Below are 22,392 nucleotides of genomic sequence, written 5' to 3' on the forward strand. Positions count from 1 at the left end.
ATAGAACACAGAAGTCATTTTAAAAAAATGGACTATACTATTCTTTGAGCAACTGAATTTAATTCTTTAAACAATATAGGGTAAATGTTCTAAAACAAGGAAATACTGAATGATAAGCGACACTTTTCCTATAAAAAAGCGCAAGTGAGTGATTATTAATTGTTTAAACAATTGCGAATAATCTTTAAAAAAATAATATTATTATTAACATTCGTTCATTGTGTCCTTAATTGCAGAAAAGAAAAACTTTTCAAGATTTAAAGGGAAAATAATTGTTTAAATAATGAAAAAATATCCTTAAAAATATATTACTTTCAATATACGTTAATTGTGTCATCAATTTCAGAAAATAACTTATTTCGATATAAAGGATAAAAAATTATTTAAAGAAATGAAAACTGTTTAAGTAATTACAAAATATGTTAAACAAGAAGTACAACCCCTGACATTTATCAACTTTATATCATTTATCCCGAAAGATAATAATTTTTCACGATTTTCAGGGGAAAAATTGATTTAAACAAATAATAATTGTTTAAACAATTCAAAATTATTTGAAAATACTTGAAAACACTTCACATATTGATTAAAAATTATCCATAATGAAAAGAATCTAAAAAATACCGTATTTAGCATGAATTTCATATGAAACTGCTATTTTGCATTTTTTGGGGAATTTTCCGGGCACAATAAAAGGGAATTCTGAAGCCAAAATTTAAATTTCTTGAGTGAACATTATTCCTGGAACATTCCTTAAGATGTGACTATACTTTAATTCATAAAAAGTTTATAACAAATACTTCTTTTCTTCCATTTTTTCGGAAACCGAGATTTTCCCATTTAAAGCACCATGTTGACCCGAATTCGCCATTTTTTTAGATATCGTTGTGAAACGTTGAGGGGTTGTTACCTGACTTCTAAATTGCCTTTAAAAAATTATGGGTTTGGTGCGGCTTTTACTTTCCGAGATAAAAGGCGTACCATATATGGTACGCGGGTTTTAAGCTCAAAGAACGGCAGCAAACGCGATTTTCGTTTTACGTTTGAAGCGTACCATATATAGTACTGTGGACAGATTCAGGTTAATTGAAAGAGCCCGAGGGTACAAATTTGGTAAATTCTCTGAAATTCTTGAATACTTTGAATTTCCTAAATTCTTGTAATGTTTCGAATTCCTACAATTCTGTGAATTCCTTTAATCAGCTAAATGTTGTGAAAACGCTAAAATTCACTGAATTCCGTGAAATCGTTGAATTCCTGAAATAAACTGAATTCCTGGAATACTCTGAATAAACTGAATCCCTTGAATATTCTGAATTACTGAAATTTTTTAGTTCTCTGAATCCCCTGAATTCCTCGAATATGCTGAATTACTGGAATTTCTAGAATTCTCTGAGCTCTTTCAATTTTTTCAATTTCATGAAGTTCTTTAACCTTCTGAAATTATTTTAATTCCTTGAATATTCAGAACTCCGTGAATTCTCTAAGTTATTTAAATTCTCTAAAAGCACTGAAATCGTTTGAAATCTCTGAAATCCTTGAATTCCTGGAAAATGTAGAATCCCTAGAATATTCGCAAATCTGTAAATGCCCAAAAATCTCTGCATTCATTGATTTCTCTGAATTCCTTAAATACTTTGAATTCTTCTAACCCTCTCAATGCCTTGAATATTCTGTATTCCTGAAATTCTTAGAATTAGCTCAAGTCTTTCAATTCTTTAAAATTGCTCTAAAATTATTTGATCCCTTAAATATTCTGAATTCTATGAATGGTCTAAGTTCCTTAAATTTCCTAAATACTCTAAAATTCTCAGAATTCCACAAAATCTTTTGAATATTCTTAATTTCCTGAATTCTGTTAATATTCTGAATTCCTACAATTATTTTAATTCTCTGAATTTCTTAAATTACCTAAATGCTCGGGTATCCCTGAAATTCATTAAATTCCTTGAATATCCTGAAATTCTTGATTTCTCTAAATTCCCTGAATTGCTTAAATATTCTCTGAATAATCCTCTGAATGCTCTAAAATCTCTGAAATTCTCTGAAATACCTCCAGTCTTTTGAAAATCCTGAATTCCTTCAATATTCAGAATTCTCCTAACTCCTTAAATTCTCTGAAAACTTGGAATATTCTGAATTCTTGAAATTCTCTGAGTTTCCTGAATTCCTTTAAGATTCTAAATTCTTTTAAATTATTAAATTCCTTCTATTTCTCTGAATTCCTCTCATTCCTGAAATATTCTGAATTTTTTGCATTATTTTGAAATCCTTAGAATTTTCAGAATCAAGGAAATTCAAAGCATTAAGGAAAATACAAGAATTCAAGAAATTCAGGCGATTGAAGGAATTTCAAAAATTCCCAGTATTTGAAAAATATTATAAGGAATTCAGTAAATTTAGATGAATTCAGTTATATCAGGGATTGCGGAGTAAATCAGAAAATTTCAAGGAAGTTTAAAGAATTGAAACGGATTTTAAAGAGTTTGAAAGTATTTTAACCAATTCAAAATAATGAAATGGAATACTCAGAATTTAAATAATGAAGAACAATTCAAAGTAATGAAGCAATCAGAATTAATAATTAAATATTGATACATATTTGAGATTTGACTGTTACAGAAACTGTGCAGAAGAAACATTTAGAACTGAAAATTTTTGTAGTAGCTTTCCAATTTGCCAAGCCTCTTTTCACATTAATCTGTGAATAAATTACACATTTTTACATTAAAAATAAAACTATGACTTTCAAATTATTTTTTAAGTGATTAAACTGCACAATTTAAAATTGGAATTATAGTAATCTTTTTTTATATATTTGTAAATTATTAATTGGCAAAATAATGTTTCCGCTTGTCAATGTAACAGTCTATTACTACATATACGTCAGTTTGACATCTTATAAAATTATCTTCAACATGAAGTTGTTCATGATGCATAATTTGAAATAATTACTTTTTAACGAATTAGTTTCAAAATCCTGATTTAAGAATACTTCAATTTTTAAATTAAGTATAGAATTGTTTACTGTTGAACACTTCGAGTTCAAATTGAATAATTTTGAAAGTTTCCAATTATAAAGCATCTCATTTTCAAGGTTTCTACAATAATTATTTAACTTTAAGAGTTCATAATATTTAAAAGATATTAATTTTAAATATTGCAAATGATAGTAATTTCTTTTAACAGAAATCATATTATTTTGGTATAAAATCAACATTTGATTATTTATTCGTTTGAATTATTTTGGATTTATGTATATTAAAAATGTGGATGCTAATATTGTATAATAATTTCTAATGTATATTCAGATACTAAAAATTACAGGGCAATTTCACTATTGAATCTTTAAAAATTTCATATTAAAAGTCTTAATAGTATTATATTTTATAATTTATGATTTATTCAATTTACCCATTTCAGTTAAAGATTTTGAAAAATTAATCATTTAAGATGAAAAAAAGATTTGATTAAGAGATTTCACGAATGTATAATAATTCTAAAAAAAAGTGTTAAAAAAACAGGGTCGAAATTAAAAAGTTAGATAAAAATTGTGTTGATTGAAATCAAAACCGATAAAAACCGAATTATCTGAAATTGATACATCAGTAATTGCAGACTTTCTTTAATTCTGAATTATTACAAATTTAGAATTGTGAATTTTCATGTTGAACACTAAATTCTCAATTTTTCAATTGCATAAGTTTAAATTTGCAATTCAAATTGAACGGACTGAATTTTGAATAATATAAATTAACGGATTGGAAATCTTTAATATCTAAACGATTTACATTTACGTAGAATAATAAAAAAATTTAATAGTTTGAGTATAAAAAGGTTTTAATATCACGATTCTTTGTATTTAAACATTTTTTCAGTTTCAAATCAAGTTCGGATTCGTTTAATTTTCAACGTTTCGTAGTATACATTTTTTTCATTTCTTATGTTTCACATTTAAAATTGCATCATTTAGAATAATTTTTTTTAGAATAATTCAATTTTAAAGGTTTATAATTGAACATTTGAATGGCAAAAATGACGGCGAATTTATTTCTTGATCTTAGAAAAGTTTATCTGAACAATTTTAATATTAAATAATATGTTTGTAAATTAAATAAAAATTTAAAATTCTAGAAATTCAGAAGAGTTGACTTTCAAGGATTAGTTTTAAATTACAAATTGTTCACTTTTATTACTTCGAATTGAACATTATTTTAATTTAAAGCTTTAGAATTTCGAAAGCGTTGAATTAGATATAATAGCATTTCATTTCCTTTGATTCATAAATGATTGAAGTTTTCAATTAAAAATCATTCTATATATTTTTTTCAAATTTCAACCGCTTTTAATTCGAAATTATTAAATACTGTTTAAATTTTTCTTTAACTTTTAATATTTAAAAATTGGTTGAATAATAGTTTTTTAAATTAATCATATTTTCAATGTTAGAATATGAAATCTTAAAAGCGGGGACGAGCGCTTCGCGCGCGTGTATTTGCTGCTAATTAAGAATAAACTTAATAATTCGTATTAAATATTTATTAATTTTAAAGAGCCTTCTGAATTTATTAGTTTTTTGCAACTTTTCATAATAAAAAATACGAAATGCAGAAGTGGACTAGGATGGTCTAGAAAAAAGTGCTTTCTTGAAAACTGAAAACATTTTTCGTTTTTGTTAAAATGTAGACGTCAAAAACTGCAACAAATTTTTTTAATTAAAAAAATGCCTTATATCTAATATATGAAATCAAATTATGGTCCTGATAATTATGTATTCATTTGATGATAAGTATAAAAAAATTATTAAAAAATGAAGTTCTTTTTTCAACTTTTTTCCAGTTTTTAACTAAAACATGTTTTTAAACTATTCTAAAATCACCGGTTATGCTCAAACTATAGGTGAAAGTTTCCGGTCTGGAAACCGTAACGAGTAATTAATTGAAGAATAATGAATAAATGATCTACTGAATAGACGATAGGGTGGTCAACAAAGTTTTTTTTTTTAAATGGTACCAATACAATGTGTTTCTTTTTGTGTCAAAATGACGCCTACTTTTTGGCAGAATATAAAACAATATTTATTAGTCCTCTAAGTCGTTTTTTATAAATAAAACAATTATTTAATTTAAATAATTGCTAGCTGTATATTTTAACTTCGGCATGCACACAGTAAACTCTATCGAGTAAAATACATCACTCACAGTTCTGGCAGAATTTAAACAAAATATTAAGGGGTCACCCAAGCCGGTTCTTGAAAGTAAAAAGATTTGTTTATTTAAATATAATCACAGGTCATGGATTTTTCACTTTCTTTCGCGGTTAAACTTAATTTTTTTATCAAACAATTAATAAATGGAATTTTACGGTATATTTTAACATTTAATTCACTGGCTAATATTTACTATTATTTATAATATTTTTTTTAAAGGAAGTAAATATTTGGCTAAGATAAAAGTTACATATTAAACTCAAAATATGAGAGCGTCTACATTTTTTTTCTATTTTCTCCCTAGGTACACACATATTGGTTTCCAAGCAATTCTAAGCAAACTCGGATTGAAAGATGAATGAAAATTCAAAGTTTCGAAAGTCTTAAAAAATAATTCCTTCTTTTGATAAGTAATTGAATTCTGCACAAAATCGATCCGATTAAAATATAAATCTCAAATTATTTTAATATAAGTTATTAAAAAGCAATTTAAATATTCTATTCCTCTAAAAAATTCTAATAATTAATAATAATCTAAATAATGAAAACACAATTCATATGTAAACTCACCATCGTAATCTACAGATCCATCATTTTTGATAGGAGGTGCCGGTGGTGGTTTCCGGTTGTCAACAGGAGTGCTTTCTGACGATTGAATTCTATCAAGGTCTCGTCGTTTGCTGCATCAGAAAAATTCAAAATAATTTTTAATATATACACTATCATAAAAATGTTTAAGAAATAAATAAAAATGTCAATATTTACGAGGGGTGATGATTTTGTGCAGTCTGAGAAGAGGGAGCTGAAATTTCATCCGCTGCATCGTAATAATCTTCGTCTTCGTCCGACGAAGAATAGGAAAATTCCGGTACTGGAAGATCTCTCCCTACAACTGGAGAACACCATTTTTTAAAAATTTATTAGAAATACTTTTAACTTTTAAAACAACATCGACAAATTTAAAACCCCAAAGGAATTTAAATCGCTATTTCATTTTGTTCAGGCCAATCTATTGGTCCGATATTAATATCTACTTTTGAAAATTATTTATGATTTACATTGTAAAAACTAACCATTTATTAAACTGGAAACTCTTGTCTCTAAACATTCTGAACCGAATTCTATTCCAGTTTGGACCGACGATTCAGGTTCGCCTGAAAAGAATTGATTTACTTTATTGAAAGTTAATGCTAAATTCTTTTGAACACATTAATTTATTCGTAATTGTTCTTCCTTTAGAGCATAATAATTTTTTATCTCGATTTACTTGGATTTCTATAATCAACTTACCGAGTTTCAAATCCGAAGGAATGGGTTCAGAACGGCCCGTATAGATTCCATTTACAGGTATAACTGTGTTCTGAAATCGAGCAAACAAATTAAAAGACTCGATAAAAAAAAGAGATAAAGACACCAATATTTTATAATCTTTTCAGAACTAAAATCGAATAAATATTTAATGGAATGAAGTGAATAATTTACATTTAAAGTCGGTTAATTTCCCAATTAAAGTAAAGCAAATTAAACAATATATTAGGAGAAACATGTATAAAGTATTGAAACAAACGATGTCTTTTTTCTATAAATAATTATAAATAAAATGAGAATATGAAAAAAGTTAAAACTCAAAGACATAAAACGAACGAGTTAAAAAAATTTTATTTTTGAACGTTTAATGAAATTAATAAATTGTTTATTTCGAAAGAGATTCAATGTGTACTTTAATTTAAAATACGTTCAAAGTTTTTCAATTTTTTACATTTGAAGGGAGGCATATCTAAAACTGGGTTTGAAAGCCAACGAAAATTTCATCTGAAAATTCTTTCTTAATTATTTTGGACTTGGCTAACGTTTTTACATCAAACTTCATTTACGCAAATTGAGAAACTTAATATCACGGTAACAAGTTTTTAGTTTTTTTTTTTTTTTAACTGAAAATAGAATTTTTTATCGCAATCCGCAGTCGAGACTTCTCCAAGTTTAGGGTAATGTCATTTTCAGATTCTCAAATTCCACATGTTTTTTCTCGAACTTGAATATATTTTTTAAGCGAGCTTTTTTGTTCCGAATTCAAAATCTCAACATTATTAATAGTATTATCATTATTAAAAACAATCTTTCTGTTAATAAGCCATTATTTATTATATTTTCTGTAAAGCTTTGAAGTAAACTTTTCTTTCATGTTTAGTGAGTTCGATTTTACATTTTTTTTCGTTCTTTTGAAAAATTCCAAAATTTTCAATTTATCTAGTTCTGTACTGCCAGCTTGATACCCTTCATTGGAACTCGAAATTAATAATTTAAGAACAGATGAAAAATTGAAACTTTAACACATTTTTTTACATATGTTAGAAAATATAATGCCTTCAACATGAAATTCTTGCCCTTGATTTTCAAATTATCAATTTCGCACTTTAGATTAAAATATTTGAATTTTGAAAATCACAATGCAAAATTCAAAAATTAATTATTATAGACAACTAAGTTTAGGAATACTTCCATTTTTAAACGAAGTCTGGAGTAGTTTATTTTTTAACGCTTCAAGTTTCAATTGAATAATTTTTGAACTTTCCAAATAAAAAGGTTATAATTTTCAACGTTTTTAAAATAGTTGAAGCTTTAAAGGTTCACTATATTTAAAATTCTTTCCATTTGCAACGGTGTGAATGACTATACAATTTCTATAATTTTAATTTATAATTACAATTTCAATGCGAATTTGTAAAACAGTTTAATATTTGAGGATTGAAACTAAAGTTTTTTTACTTCAAAAGTAAGGAGCTTAAAAACGGAGGATCTAAACTTTTTCTGATTTTTAATTTTATTTTTACTCGTAAAAGAGATTTGATTTGTTTAGCTTTAGGTTAAAACAAGCTTTATTTAAAGACTTATTAGTGATAACCGGGAAATTACCAGAAATTTGTTTTTGTTTGTAGATGCTATTCTTAAAATATTTTATATTTATATTGAAAATTTGACTGCTAATATTGTACACTAATTTTTAATTGATAGCCGAAGTAATTTAATCATTTTAAATTGAATTCCTTTTGAATCAGTACTAGTCTTAAATTCAGTCATTAAAAATTTTAGGACAAATTAACAAATAAATCTTTCAAAATTGTAAAATTTCATATTAAAAACTTTGACAGTTTTATATTTAATGGTTTAAATATTCTGAATGCTTTCGTTTCAATTTTAGTCAGTTTTAAGTTTAATCATTTTATATTTAAATATTCAAGCATTAAAACTAAGAAGATTTTTAGAACCAAGAATTGACAATTGAATAATATTTTATTTGAAAATGTTTTAAAGTAGTACAAATTTCGCAGCTTAAAAAACACAATTTCGAATTGAAAGGCTCAATAACTGGAATCATAGCCATATAGTTTTTATTCTTTTTTTAGTTTTTAATATACATAATATCTTAAAATTGAAAAATATTAGATCGAAATATTTCAAGAATTATTAATAATACTAAATGAAGTGTTAAACATTAAACGATTTGCAATTTCATTTTTTATTTTTCCCCGTCATGAGTAATATTTTTTTAATTAAAATTTAAATTGCTGATTTTTCAAATGTATAATTAACAATTTGAAAATCTTTGATTTATGAATAATTTAAATTCACTTTAAATAATTGAAATTTTTAAGAGTTTGAGTATAAAAAAGATTAAATATCACAATTATTGGCAACTATTTTTTTCAGTTTTAAATGAAGTTCAAAATCGTTTAATTTTCAACGCTCTTTGCAAGAAAGTTTTTCATTTCATGTTACCCATTTAAAATGACTTCGATTTGAACGTTTCTCTAAAATTTCAGAAGCTTTGACTTTGAAAAATTCAGTTTATCTTTCAATTAAAAACTGTCAAATTATAAGATCTTTAAACGTTTTGAATTATAAAATATACAATTTCAATTCCTTTGAATTTTAAATGATCCAGTTTTCAAAATCCTAATATAAGATTATTCAAATTTTAATATTTTGAAATATTGATACGCTACGTTCGTAATTTGAATCTAATATAATTCAATTTCTAGATTCTTTAATTCAAAATAAAATTCTTCATTTTGAACGCTTTGAATTAGAAATTATAGCATTTTAACACTTGTCTAATGAATTTGTCGAATTTTCAAAATTTGTGTATGAAATTGTACAATATTGCCATCTTATCGATTTTTCAAATTTGCAAGTGCTTTTAATTTGAAATCATTCCTTATTATTCCAAAACTTTGATAAACGTCAAATATTAAGAAAAAAATGGTACTGTAATTTTAAATTGTTTATTTTTTAAATAAAAAATCCAGAGACGTGCATTTACTTCAAAATCTATCAGGTTTTACCACTTGGTGGACTGAAAAGCATTGATTATATAGGATTTTGACTAAAATTAATTTTTTTAGACGAAAGTAATTGAAAAATTATGACATGGTTTTTCTTTTTCCATAGAAAAGCTATTTCTTTAATTCTGGTTTGCAATTTAGGAAGAGTGCGATTTGGACAATCCATCAAGAAGGAATATAATTTTCCGTGATTGAGGTTAGGTTGCAATGTTGTGATAGTTGGCGGCCAAGATTTTGGAATGTTGGTATAGAGCGTTAAAGTGTGTTTTTCAAAGCTGTCAAACGGTTATTTTTGCACTTAGAAAGGTACAAATAAAAAATAAAAAAGATTAAATACTGTGATCCTTCTTAGAAATCTTGTAAGATTTTTTGAAAATCGTTAAACTTCTCCGAATTTTTTGTTTTGTTTGAAATCCCTTTAAATTCTTTGTAATCATTTAAAATCTTTCGAAGTATCTGGAAATTGACTAAAATTCATTGTAATCGCTTAAAACCTTCCACTTTTTCTTAAATTCCTTTAAATTCCCTCGAAATTTCTTAAAATTCATTAAAATCTATTTAATAAACATTCAATAGCTCGCTTGACATTCTTTAAAATCACTAAAACTGTCTTAAAATCTTATAAAATCTCTTGTAAATCCTTAAACCTTTTTGAATTATTTTATCTAATCCTCTAAGAAGAAACTTCAAGATCCATAGTATTTTCTTAAAATTGAGTTCTTAGAAATCCGGTAAGATTTCTTGAAAATCTTTAAACTCCTCTGCATTTTTTTAAAATCCTTTCAACTTTTCTAAAAAAATTAAAAATATTTCGTAACTGACTAAAATTAATTAAAATCTCTTAAAACCCTTTAAATTTTCTTAAATTGCTTAAAATCTGTTGAAAATCCTTAAAATCTGAATGTTTTTAAATCCTTAGAAATCTCTTAAAATTAATTTAAATCTTGTTAAATAACATTCAATAGCTCACTTGACATTCTTTAAAATCACTAAAACTGTCTTAACATTTTTTTTAACTTCTTGTAAATTCGTAAAACTTTTAGAATTATTTTTAAATCCTTTTAAAAGAAAATGTAAAATCCCGTCAACTCCCTATAGTAATTTCTTAAAATCATTTGAATTTTTAGAAATCCTGCAAGATTTCTTGAAAATTCTTAAACTACTCCGAATTTTTTTGAAATCCCTTCAGCTTCTTAAGATCCTAAGATCACTTAAAAAATTTTAAATCCTTTAAAGTTTCTTTGATGTATCTCTTTTGATATTAAATTACTTAAAATCACTTATTATTGAACATTATTATGACATAAGTCGCCGAAAATTGAGGTTATAACCTAAATTACGGCAATTTATAATTTATCGTGGTGAATTGCCTAATCGTACACTTTCTAAATTCCCCAAAATAATAAAATAAATGGCTTTTCTACCTTAAAAGTAGAGCTATATCACGATTTTTAACTTAATTTCTCCTAAATTAATTAATTTTCGTCAAACTCATATATAAACAATGCTTTACAGTCCACCAAGTTGTAATAGCCTTATAGAATTTGATGTTACCGACCGAGTGTGACGTAATATTAGAATACTCATGGAGAATACCAAAGATAATATCTTTGAGAATACTCAATTGTATATTATAAAAATATCGCATTCAATTGTTTTCTGTTTTACGGAAGTTTGATTTTCTATGTGAGCGAAACCGGGTTATGCTATAGTCAGATATTTGCTTTCTTTGAGCCAAATAGAAAAATGGAGTGGAAAATGTATTTCATGGAGTCTAAAGCTGCTGGATTTATAAGCGAAATTTTAGTAGTTTTGAAAGAAATACCTTTGCAATCTGTAGTTGGACGATTGTATGCTTAACAGAATTAAGCATGGCATTCGCTGCTTTCAAGATTTCCTCTTCATTGGCCTCATCTCCTTCTGATACTGTCTGCTGCTTTTGTTCGATCAACTTAATCTGATCGATCAACAGTTGCAGATACGCATCCGCCTCCGCTACTTTTTGATCGAAATTTTTCTTGGGAGGTGACTTATTAGGATCCCAACGCTGGAAGAAGAGATTAACAAACTCAATGACAGATAAACGATTTTAATTTGAGGTTCAAAGTGTTTTTTATATTTCTTCAATCGAAATTCAGGATATCTTGTGAAATGTCGCTTTCAAAAATGCGGATTTCATGAATCGAAATTATGATTTTTCCCGGTTTTCTTCTGTGATATTGTGTCTCAATTTTCACACGTCATTATTAATTTAAAAATACTAAGATACTAGACAATTTTGAAAAATTAATATTTTTATCAGGATCGATATGATTTTACCAAGAGGACCGGTTTATGTTAAGTTTCAAAGGAAATACCTTGAAATGAAAAGTCGAAACATTATGTTGTAACAGTAAAATGAGACATTTGAAAGATGAAAGTAAATAACTAGATAACCAAAAAAATCGGAGTTTTTCAGTAGAGCAAAAAAACATTATGTGTAATCAAAATCGCCACTCAAAGATAAGACAAGACCCCACTTTCGAGATGACGTGTTGCTGATTGCGGCCACTCGATTTTGATTCGAAAAAATTATCCAGTTCCGAGTTTAGATAAAAAATACAACGTTACTCCCGAGAAATGGAGAGGTTAAATAAAAATAACAAATTTTCTATACAAACAAATGACTCTGTTTCAAGAAATAGAAGAGAAAAAAATAGGATGCTAAAACTTTAACTAAACTTCAAATTAAATTTCTTTAACTACTGTATTGAAAAAATTAAACGTTTGAAGGCATGTATAACATCGAAATTATGCTGATTTTTCCTTGGATTCTATCAACGTCTGAACTTAGAATAAATAAATCGTAAAAATTCTAAAATGATTTTACTATTTAAAATTATTGCGACTTTTGTGTTCTAAGTTCAGACTTTTGCAGAATCCATGGAAAATCTAAAAGTTTTTTCAAAAAGTCGATTAAATTCTTAGGAAATTTATGTTTAAAATAAGCCCAAAAAACTTGTGACATTTAGACTTTTTTCGCAATATTTCTGAAATAATAGCCAAAAATACTTCATTCCAGTATTACTGAACGCAGAAATTCTTTGACTTTCATTCTACTTTGAGCAAAAAATGTAATTTGTTTGATTATCAAAATCATAATAGTTTATACAACTAAAAAAAACAGGGTTTTATCATTCTTAATTTTACTATTTTAATTTTACTTTTAATTTTACTATTTAACTTTTATTTATTTTTTAATATTTGTTTTATTTTTTTTACTGTTCTGAAACTTAGAATAAACTGTTCAGTGTGAAATATTCGCTCTTCAAATTAATGATCACACAAAATGAAATATACAAAAAGTATAACATAAATTTAAAAAAAAAATATTTAAAAAAACTTCCACCTTACATCCGTTAATCAAAAATAGTATAAAAATTACTAAAATTAATACTTTAAAGAAAAAAGCTTTTAATTAACAATTTTTCAAAACTATTATTATTTTCAATTCTATGTTCATAAAAACATTAAAAAAAACTGATGAGAAAAATGCGTTTTTTCGACCATTTTGATTGTTGCGTTTTTTTACCCGAAAACTAATAATTTCAAAACAGAGTACCTGCTGGAACTGAAAATGACCGGGAGTTTTTGAGAGCGGAAAAACCGGAAACTGACAGTAAATTTATTTTTTGATCGGGAATTTGACAAATTTTTAGAAGAAAAATCTATTATGCCATTTTAAATATCATAAGTTTCACATCAAATAAATAATATGTATGCAATTTTAAATAAGCTCGATTTCAACTTTTCTTATTTTAAGTTCAAGTTTTAACTTTTTTTAGTTATGAAATTATTCAGTTTACAATTCTTAAACAATTACAAAAAATTTAAAAGCATTTGAAATAAAATATTTTTGATAAAACACGTTTTAAGTTGATTAACTGCAAATATAAATTAATTCGAATATAATTAGTTCGTGTATTAAAAATTGGACAATACTTAATTTTGCAAGACGATTCTGAATCTGGTCAAAACTAAACTATTTGAAATTTTTAAATAATTTTTAATTCATGATTAAACGCTTTTAATCCGTTCAAAATCTTAGTTTCAAATATTGTTTCAGTCTGAAATATTCAATTTTCAATCTTTCTAACTTAAAATTGTATCAAAATGATATAATTATCAATATTTAGATTGATTCATTATTCAATTTAGAGGTTTGGAAATGATAATATGGATTTATATTTTTTAACATCAATATTTCCACTGTTCAATTTATAAAAGGTTCAAATTTACAATTTTGTAGTTTAACGCCATTTAATTAAAAACTGTTCATAATATTGAGAGCTTCCGTTATATGTATACATGTGAATTATTCAGCGTTTAAATTAAATTTTTTTTAAGTTTCTATTTAAAACATTTTTAAATGCAAGAGTTCTATTTTAAGTGCTTCAATTTGCATTTCAGATATACTTTGATTACTTCAAATAAAAAAATTTTCATATTTAAGTGTTAGCATTTTTTAATTTCAATAACCGTGAACAATTTTTTTATCTATAAATAAACCGAGAAATGACAGGGACTTTTTTTCTTCTCCTGCATTGGACCCCTGTAAAAACTCAGGACCATAATGCGGTCGGAAATTTACTAAAAACAAAACATTTTTTCCCCAAATTTCGTAATTATGAATAGTAAACTTATCGAAAAAATAGCAGAAATAAGGCAGAATAAACAGCAGAAAAAATGTCTTCAAGTTTAACCTTTATGTCGGCACTAGTGCACAAATTTATTGCCTGCACCATATTTTGGTTAGTAAATTTGAAAAATTTTCCCAGCTTCTGGTTCGCTGGTAATACACCGGCGACGTTCAATCCGACATACGCTTTTACTATTGAAATGCATCATTTTATTATAATAATAATTTTACACGGAAAATAAAAATTTGCATTTAAAATTTATGACCACAGATTTCCCGGATCTGTTCACAAATTCCCTGATTTTTCGGGTCCTTTAAAGTTTAAATTAGGCGATGAAAAAATGGTAAAATATTGAAAGAAATCATTTTTTTCATATTTGTTAAAATAACTTCATCATCTCACATCTACAACTTTTTATCTGAAATATGAACATGTTCACTGATTCGAAATAGAATCGAACAAATAGAAATTTGATATCCAGAAAGGAAAAAAAGATGAATTTTTAGTTAAACTTACGGCATGTGAGTGTCTCAATATTGTGTCCTCCAAAGCGCGAACCCAACGTTCACGTTCTTCACCGTCTCGCGTTTGGAAATGAAAAGTTTTCGGATCGTCTTTCTGTGACGATGTGGTGATAGTGAACGTGCTATCGTCTTCATCGTGGATTCCAATTACTGCACCTCTCAGCCTGACACAACCTCGGCGTGCTCCACGCATCATCTTTTCTTTACTCTGAAAAAATAATTGTTTTTTTTTTATTCAAATTGAAAAATTTCGAAAAAATTAAAATCATTCTTAGAGCCGTTCTTTATTTTTTCTTTTTTTAATGTCAATTTTTTAAGTAATTTGAAAAAAAAATGGAATTATTTGCGAAATAAGTTATGTTTAAAGTACAAAAATGATATTTAATATTTTAAAAAAATATAAATCTTGCATAAAAAGTGTATTCTTACATAATTTTTAATGTACTATTATATTCTTGTACACGTACAGCCTTTATTAAATTATTGGAAAAATTATCATTACTTTCTTTAACCGTGTATTTGTATTTTTTGCATATATGCAACAAATACAAATACAAGATTAAAAAGAATAATCAATATAATTTCTGTACTTCAAACATGACTTATTTCGAAAATAAATAAAATAATAAATAAGTTATGTTTAAAGTACAAAAATCATATTAATAATTCTTTCGATTATAAATCTTGTAAAATAAGTGTATTTTTACATACACTTACATACGTTGGTACATTAATAACTATGTAAAAATATACTTATTATTCAAGATTTATATTAACCCTCATCACTTACATGGGGTCATAATGACCCCAACATAAACTCCAGGCTCAAATTTGAATTGGATTTTGAGAATTTCTTTATACACCTCAAAATAATTTTCATAAAAAAAATATCAGAATTTAATTTCTATGTATTGAATAGCGGCTAAGAATTTTGTCAAGTTGAAGGCATATATAGAATCAATATGACAACATTTCAAAAGTCAGCTGGGGTCAATTTGACAGGTCTATCAAGCTAGCACCTCCAAAAACGAAATTCCCAAGTTTCTTGACGTCAGAATTTTGGGCTGTATTCCCGATTTTTGGGCTCCACTACTTTTTGTGAAAATTCAAATTTTGAGTGGAGGTGCTGGCTTGATTCAAGTCAGAACCTCCACTCAAAATTTGAATTTTTCTAACGTCAAGAAATTTGGGAATTTCATTTGTGGAGGTGCTAGCTTGATAAACCTGTCAAATTGACCCCAGCTGATTTTTGAAATGTTGTCATATTGATTCTATATATGGCTTCAACTTGACAAAATTCTCAGCCGCTATTCAATACATAGAAATTAAATATAAAACTATATAAAAATTGAAAGAAAAAAAAATAAAACACGTAAGAATTTTAGGCTTTTTTGGGCTCTTAAACGCACCAACAACCAATTTCCAAACACCACCCCTACTAAATATAAAATCACCCCCTATGTAAAAAATAAAATTCTAAAAAAAACAAAGAACACCAGAATTTTGAGCTTATTTTGGACTCCAGAATGCATGAAAGAAATAAAAAAAAACTACCCCATTTTCAAAAAACCACCCCCTTGCAAAAAATAAAATTTGCAAAATCCGAAATGCACTCGATTTTGGGCTCATTTTAGAGTCTCAAATGCACATAACATTAATTTAGAAAAATCACCCCTGTGTAAAAAATACCAACCTAATAATAAAAACTTAGACCTAGATGTTCGCATTTTTGAACAGCCTAAAAATCAGACTCCATTTGAACCGTGAAATTCGAAAAATATCAGAGACTAAAGTAACACTGTAATATTCCGAAAAAGATTGATTTGCATAAAATTATGTTTGATTGTTAAAAAGGGACTGTTTTTTAACGTCAAGTGTTGGGGACCAAAAATCGGAGTGGGTATTTTTAAGAAGCCCAATAATCATAAACTCTACTGACACTGGAAAATTCTCAAAAATATTATTTTTTGTTAAAGTCATACATATGTGGTAGAGAAGGGTTAATTTTATACGTTAAGAGTTGAAGCCCGAAAATCGGAGTGGTTATATTCGAGGAGCCCAAAAATCATAGACTCTACTGACACTGGAAAATTCTCAAAAATATTATTTCTTGACAAAGTCATATATACATGGTAGAGAAGGGTTGATCTTATACGTTAAGGGTTGAAGTTCAAAAATCAGAAACTCTACTGACACTGAAAAATTCTCAAAAATATTATTTTTTGACAAAGTCATATGTATGTGGTAGAGAAGAGTTGATTTTATACGTACGAGAATGTATATATGACTTTGTCAAAAAATAATATTTTTGAGAATTTTCTGATGTTAAAGTAGTCTCTGATTTTTGGACTCCTCGAAAATATCCACTCCGATTTTTGGGCTTCAACCCTTAACGTATAATATCAACCCTTCTCTACCACGTATATATGACTATGTCAAAAATTAATATTTTTGAGAATTTTCCAGTGTCAGTAGAGTCTCTGATTTTTGGGCTCCTCGAAAATACCCACTCCGATTTTTGGGCTTCAGCCCTTAACGTATCAAATCAACCCTTCTCTACCACATATGTATGACTTTGTCAAAAATTAATATTTTTGAGAATTTTCTAGTGTCAGTAGAGTCTCTGATTTTTGTGCTCCTTGAAAATACCCACTCTGATTTTTGGGCTTCAACCCTTAACTTATAAAATCAACCCTTCTCCACCATGTATATATGACTTTGTCAAAAAATAATATTTTTGAGAATTTTCCAGTGTCAGTAGAATCTCTGATTTTTGGGCTCCTCGAAAATACCCACTCCGATTTTTAATCCCCAACATTTAACCTTAAAAAACAGTCCCTTTTTAACAATCAAACATAATTTTGTGCAAATCAATCTTTTTTGGAATATTACAGTGTTACTTTAGTCTCTGATATTTTTCGAATTTTACGGTTCAAATGGAGTCTCTGATTTTTAGACTGTTCAGAAATGCGAACATCTAGGTTTAAGTTTTTATTATTAGGTTGGTATTTTTTTACACAGGGGTGGTTTTGCTAAATTAATGCTAAGTGCATTTGAGACTCTAAAATAAGCCCAAAATCTAGTGCAATTTGGATTTTGCAAATTTTATTTTTTGCAAGGGGATGGTTTTTTGAAAATGGGGGTAGTTTTTTTATTTTTTCATGCATTCAGGAGCCCAAAATAAGCCCAAAATTCTGGTGTCCTTTGTTTTTTTCCGAACTTTATTTTTTACATAGGGGGTGGTTATATATTTAGTAGGGGTGGTTTTTGGAAATTGGTTTTTGGTGCGTTTAAGAGCCCAAAAAGCCCAAAATTCTTACGTATTTTATTTTTTTTCTTTCAATCTTTATATAGTGGAGGTGCTGGCTTGATTCAAGTCAGCCTCCACTTAAAATTTGAATTTTCACAAAAAGTAGCGGAGTCCAAAAATCGGTAATATAGCCCAAAAAAAGCGCAAAATTCTGACAAAGAAATTTGGGAATTTCGTTTGTGGAGGTGCTAGTTTGATAGACCTCAATTTGACCCCATGTGAGTAATATGTCATTTTTCAGAAGTAATTTTTGTTTACTGGTACCGCCCATTTTTTCACTGGTACAGAGAGTCTATATATACTTCATTAAAATAAAATAAAATAAAATTTGTCGAAAATAAGAACTAAAATTGTTTTGTTACAAATACAGTATAATTATCCGTATATGTTGATCAGAAGTTCATTGATCACTATTTGTTTCTTTCAAGTGTAATTAGCACACAATGAATTCTGTAGACTAAGCAAAATATAACTACCAATGGTCGTAAAAATTTGCTATCGTTTGCACTTTTGGATTAATATTTAATTCCTAAGCCGATTACGTAAATCGTAATTTGTGTTTTTCTTTCTTAAAGCTTGCATGTCAACAAATTGTAAATCACTTTAAGTTTCCACTTTATCTTTGTACAAAAATAATTTATTATTTAAGAGTGGTCTCAAAGAACTTTAAACTATTTTATGTCTTCTATAATTTCATTTCTTCAACAATTTTGTTTTCAAACATTTTGTTCAAAATATTTTATTTTCTAAGCAATTTTATTTCTTCTACAATTTAATTTTTCAAAGTATGTAATGTTTTATGCAATTTCATTCGTTTAACCATTTTATTTTCTAAGCTATTTTATTTTGTTATCACTTGATAAATTTATATTCAATTGCGTAAATGATAATTAATTAAGAGATAATTTAATTTTTTCACTATTAACATTCCGTTCCCGGAAGGGAACTGTCAAAATTCGAGAATGGGTATTTTTGGACCACCCTAATAGTCATAATGTTAGTATTTTTGATTTGTAAATTCCTCCACGGTTGCGCAGAAATTGGATTTTGGGTTTCTGTTTTTATTCTTTTTCATTTGAAAAAATTCTATTGTATATTAATATATAGGGGTAGTTCAAAAGCTACATCACGCTCTTTTTATCACTTTTCCCACCACTCCTCTTCTTCGTCATAGATCATCACATAGAACTGGACTTGTGTTTTCAAGTTAATAAATAGAATTTGTTAGAAAAGAGTTAACTTTCAAGCCCGAAAAGCTGAATTTTCAATCGAACCGTTGAATTTTTAACAAACAAATTAATTTGGGACCAAACAGTGACAAAAGACAAGACAAAAAGACGATTTTTTTTAAGACATTTGAATTTTCAACCAAGCAAATTTGTACGAAAATACAGAAATAGGTTGAATTTTCATGCCAAAAAGAGAAATTTCTCAGAAGGCAGTTGAAGTAACAATCTTAAAAGGTGACTTTTTCAACAAAACCAAACAGTTGCATTTACAACCAAATAGTTGGAACTTTCAATCAAAATAGACAAATTTTCTATCTAGAAACACAAATATTCAACAAATTAGTTTCATTTGCAACAAAATAATTAAACCTTCAACAACAACAAAAAATTAATTTTTAACAAACAAGTTCAATTTTAAACGAAATAGTTGAATGACAAAAAAATATTTCTCCAAAAAAAAATACAATGAAATTGACATTTTAACCAACAAAATATTTCATTTTAAATAAAAAAAAAAAACAGTTGAATTCAACCAAAAAAGATTAATTACCTAAAAAAAAAAACGTTGAATTTTCTACCGGAAAATGTGAATTTCCAACCAAAAAAACCATTTTTAACCAAATAGTTGAATTTTTAAATAAAAACTATCAATTTTCAGCCAATAAAATAATAATTAAATTTTCTGCCCCCCCTCCTCAAAGAATTTTCAACAAAACAAATAAATTTGCAAACCAAGAGATGGATCTTGAACTAGTAAAAGGATTTTTTAACAAATTAGTTCAACTTTCTAACAACAGAGCCAACCAGCAATTAAATTTTATATTAAGAAGATTAAATTTTTACATAAAAAGACGATTTCAACTAAAAACGATCAATTTTCAACCATTAATGGAATAATTAAATTTTAAGATAAAAAATTAATTTTCAACAAAACATCAATCCTCTAACAACGGACTGAATTTTTAACAATTTAGTTCAACTTTATACCACATAGTTGAATTTTTAACCAAAAAAATATTAATTTAAATGAAAAACATAATAGGCGAATTTTCAACTAAGAGTGATCAATTTGTAAACAAAAATAAAATAGTTAAATTTTCAGTTAAAGAAATTAATTTCGAACAAAATGGGAAAGATACTTGTAAAATAAAATGGCTAATTTTCATTTTTCAAACATTTTAAAAGATTCTTATTCACATTTATATTGTCCATGTGTGATGTCACAGGCTGTGTTAACCCCTGCCCCTCTACGTCACAAATCGTCACAAAACCCGCGACTCCCGCCTCCCTCCTTTCACTTGCAGTGTGACGTGGTTTATAAATGGCCTCATAACTATTTGAATGATTTTTAAAAGTTGTATTATCAACCTAGATATTTAAAAACAATTAGTTTCATAATTTTTAATTACAAATAGATTTTTATCTCTAAAAACACTTCTATCGTAAGATAAGTCTTATCTTAAAATTTCCAGCATTTTAACTTAAGAATTTAAAACAAATTAATAGCTAATTGTTTTGGGAACAGGAGTGGTTGAACTTCTTTAAATGTATTGTATTTTTTCCTGAAACTAGTTTAAATGCCTATTCATTATAATTTGTACTTTGAATAATTATTTTTTAATTTTAAGAAATACTTTGATTGCATTTGTGACTTCTGAAGCAATCCTTGCAGTAAACACGAGCTGACGTAAATGAATTGATGAATACGATTTAAATACTTGTAATTTCTTTGTTCTTATGATACAATAGTTTCCTTTATTTAAATTTTTAACATTTAAGAAATTTTAAATTGTTGAAAAAACTAGGAAATAATGTTATCATCAGTCCGTTTTTTGAACTTTCTGAGATTCTTTAAATTTAAAAGTTAAATGAGACATGCCGGAAGGTTCTTTTCACGTGTTCACTGGATTAGCTCACGTGCAATACAGGTGTCTTTTTAATGAAATGAGAGCTAAGTATCTTGATATAGCCAAATATATTCAATATCTTCGAATAATAAAATTAATTTTAATTTGCATAATTTAAAATGCTTATACAGTTTAGGTATTATTTGTGGCTTTTATTTCAAACAAGTAAAACTGGATTTTGCTCTGAATCTTTTTTTTTCTCAAATAAAAAAACTGTGGCTCAAATAAAAATTGAATAAATTAAAAATAATAGGTTTTTCATATCAACTAACTTTAAATTATTTTTTAATCTTCTTGTTCAAAAATAATCTTTGTTTATTCTATATAATCATAACTTCAGTAAAATATCAGAAAAAAATAAACTTTTGAATAAACTTGTTTTCAGCGTTCAAAAAGTAAGGTGAAGTAAAATAAGTTAACAATGTTAAAATAGATGGTGATTTGATTAATTTAAATTCTAATAAAAAGCATCTATCAATACTTTCCATACTTTAAGGATTCTCTCAACTTATTTTTACTGTATCGGATTGTGCCTATGTAGTAAAATCGAGTCAAAAGTCAGAGTGTGCATAAACTTAATGAAGGTTCGATCTGTAAACGCAACGAATGCGTGTAGACGAGAAAAGAACACAAAAATTATTACACATGTGTTGTTTAATTATCGCATAATAAGAGTAAATATATCTGAAAGTTATTATGCAGTCTTCAGAATGAAACTGAAAAAGAAATATAAATTTTGCAATCAAATCATTCAAAATTAATTTTAAAAATGTTCAATTATACCATTTTCCAAATTAATTAAAACTAGTTCAATCTAAAAACCTAAAAACTTTATCCGATAAGAAAACTTTTCCAATCCCTTAAAAAATTAATTTTCGAATCTTGAATTTCATTGAACCCTCCTTTCAATTTCTAAAAACTTCTTTCAACAAAATTTCGAAACAACTAAACGAAACTGATAAATTTGCATTCTACATTTTTTTGCAGAATTGCAGTCAACTTGAAGTTGAGTGATGTCTACCAGTGCAAATTTAGAGATCAGAGGCCTCAGAAGCCAACATAGTTATTTCGAATTTTCTTATAAATAAAATAGATTTTTTTCGTTCTATTACCAAATAAAAATGGAATTCAGGGTTAGAGGCCAAGTAGTTAATATTCCTAAGGGAACTATGTGTGCTGTCATTGAATATG

At 26.8% G+C, this 22,392-nt stretch overlaps 1 protein-coding gene across 2 annotated transcripts in view; it reads right to left on the reverse strand.

Annotated features, from left to right (window-relative positions):
- LOC117175987 (oxysterol-binding protein-related protein 9) overlaps positions 1 to 22,392 on the reverse strand; it is a 48,082-nt gene that overhangs the window by 21,186 nt on the left and 4,504 nt on the right. Inside the window, exons 2-7 of one of the 2 annotated variants that reach the window (XM_033365893.1) lie at positions 14,748 to 14,963; positions 11,378 to 11,599; positions 6,500 to 6,569; positions 6,283 to 6,363; positions 5,975 to 6,101; positions 5,780 to 5,889 (exon numbers count right to left, since the gene is read on the reverse strand). In XM_033365893.1, the coding sequence (XP_033221784.1) occupies positions 5,780 to 5,889; positions 5,975 to 6,101; positions 6,283 to 6,363; positions 6,500 to 6,569; positions 11,378 to 11,599; positions 14,748 to 14,963 (826 nt within the window). The remainder of the gene's footprint in view (positions 1 to 5,779; positions 5,890 to 5,974; positions 6,102 to 6,282; positions 6,364 to 6,499; positions 6,570 to 11,377; positions 11,600 to 14,747; positions 14,964 to 22,392) is intronic. The other variant, XM_033365894.1, reaches the window with a different exon arrangement.

The sequence above is a fragment of the Belonocnema kinseyi genome, chromosome 7 (genome assembly GCF_010883055.1).
Source record: "Belonocnema kinseyi isolate 2016_QV_RU_SX_M_011 chromosome 7, B_treatae_v1, whole genome shotgun sequence".
NCBI classification, from domain to species: domain Eukaryota; kingdom Metazoa; phylum Arthropoda; class Insecta; order Hymenoptera; family Cynipidae; genus Belonocnema; species Belonocnema kinseyi.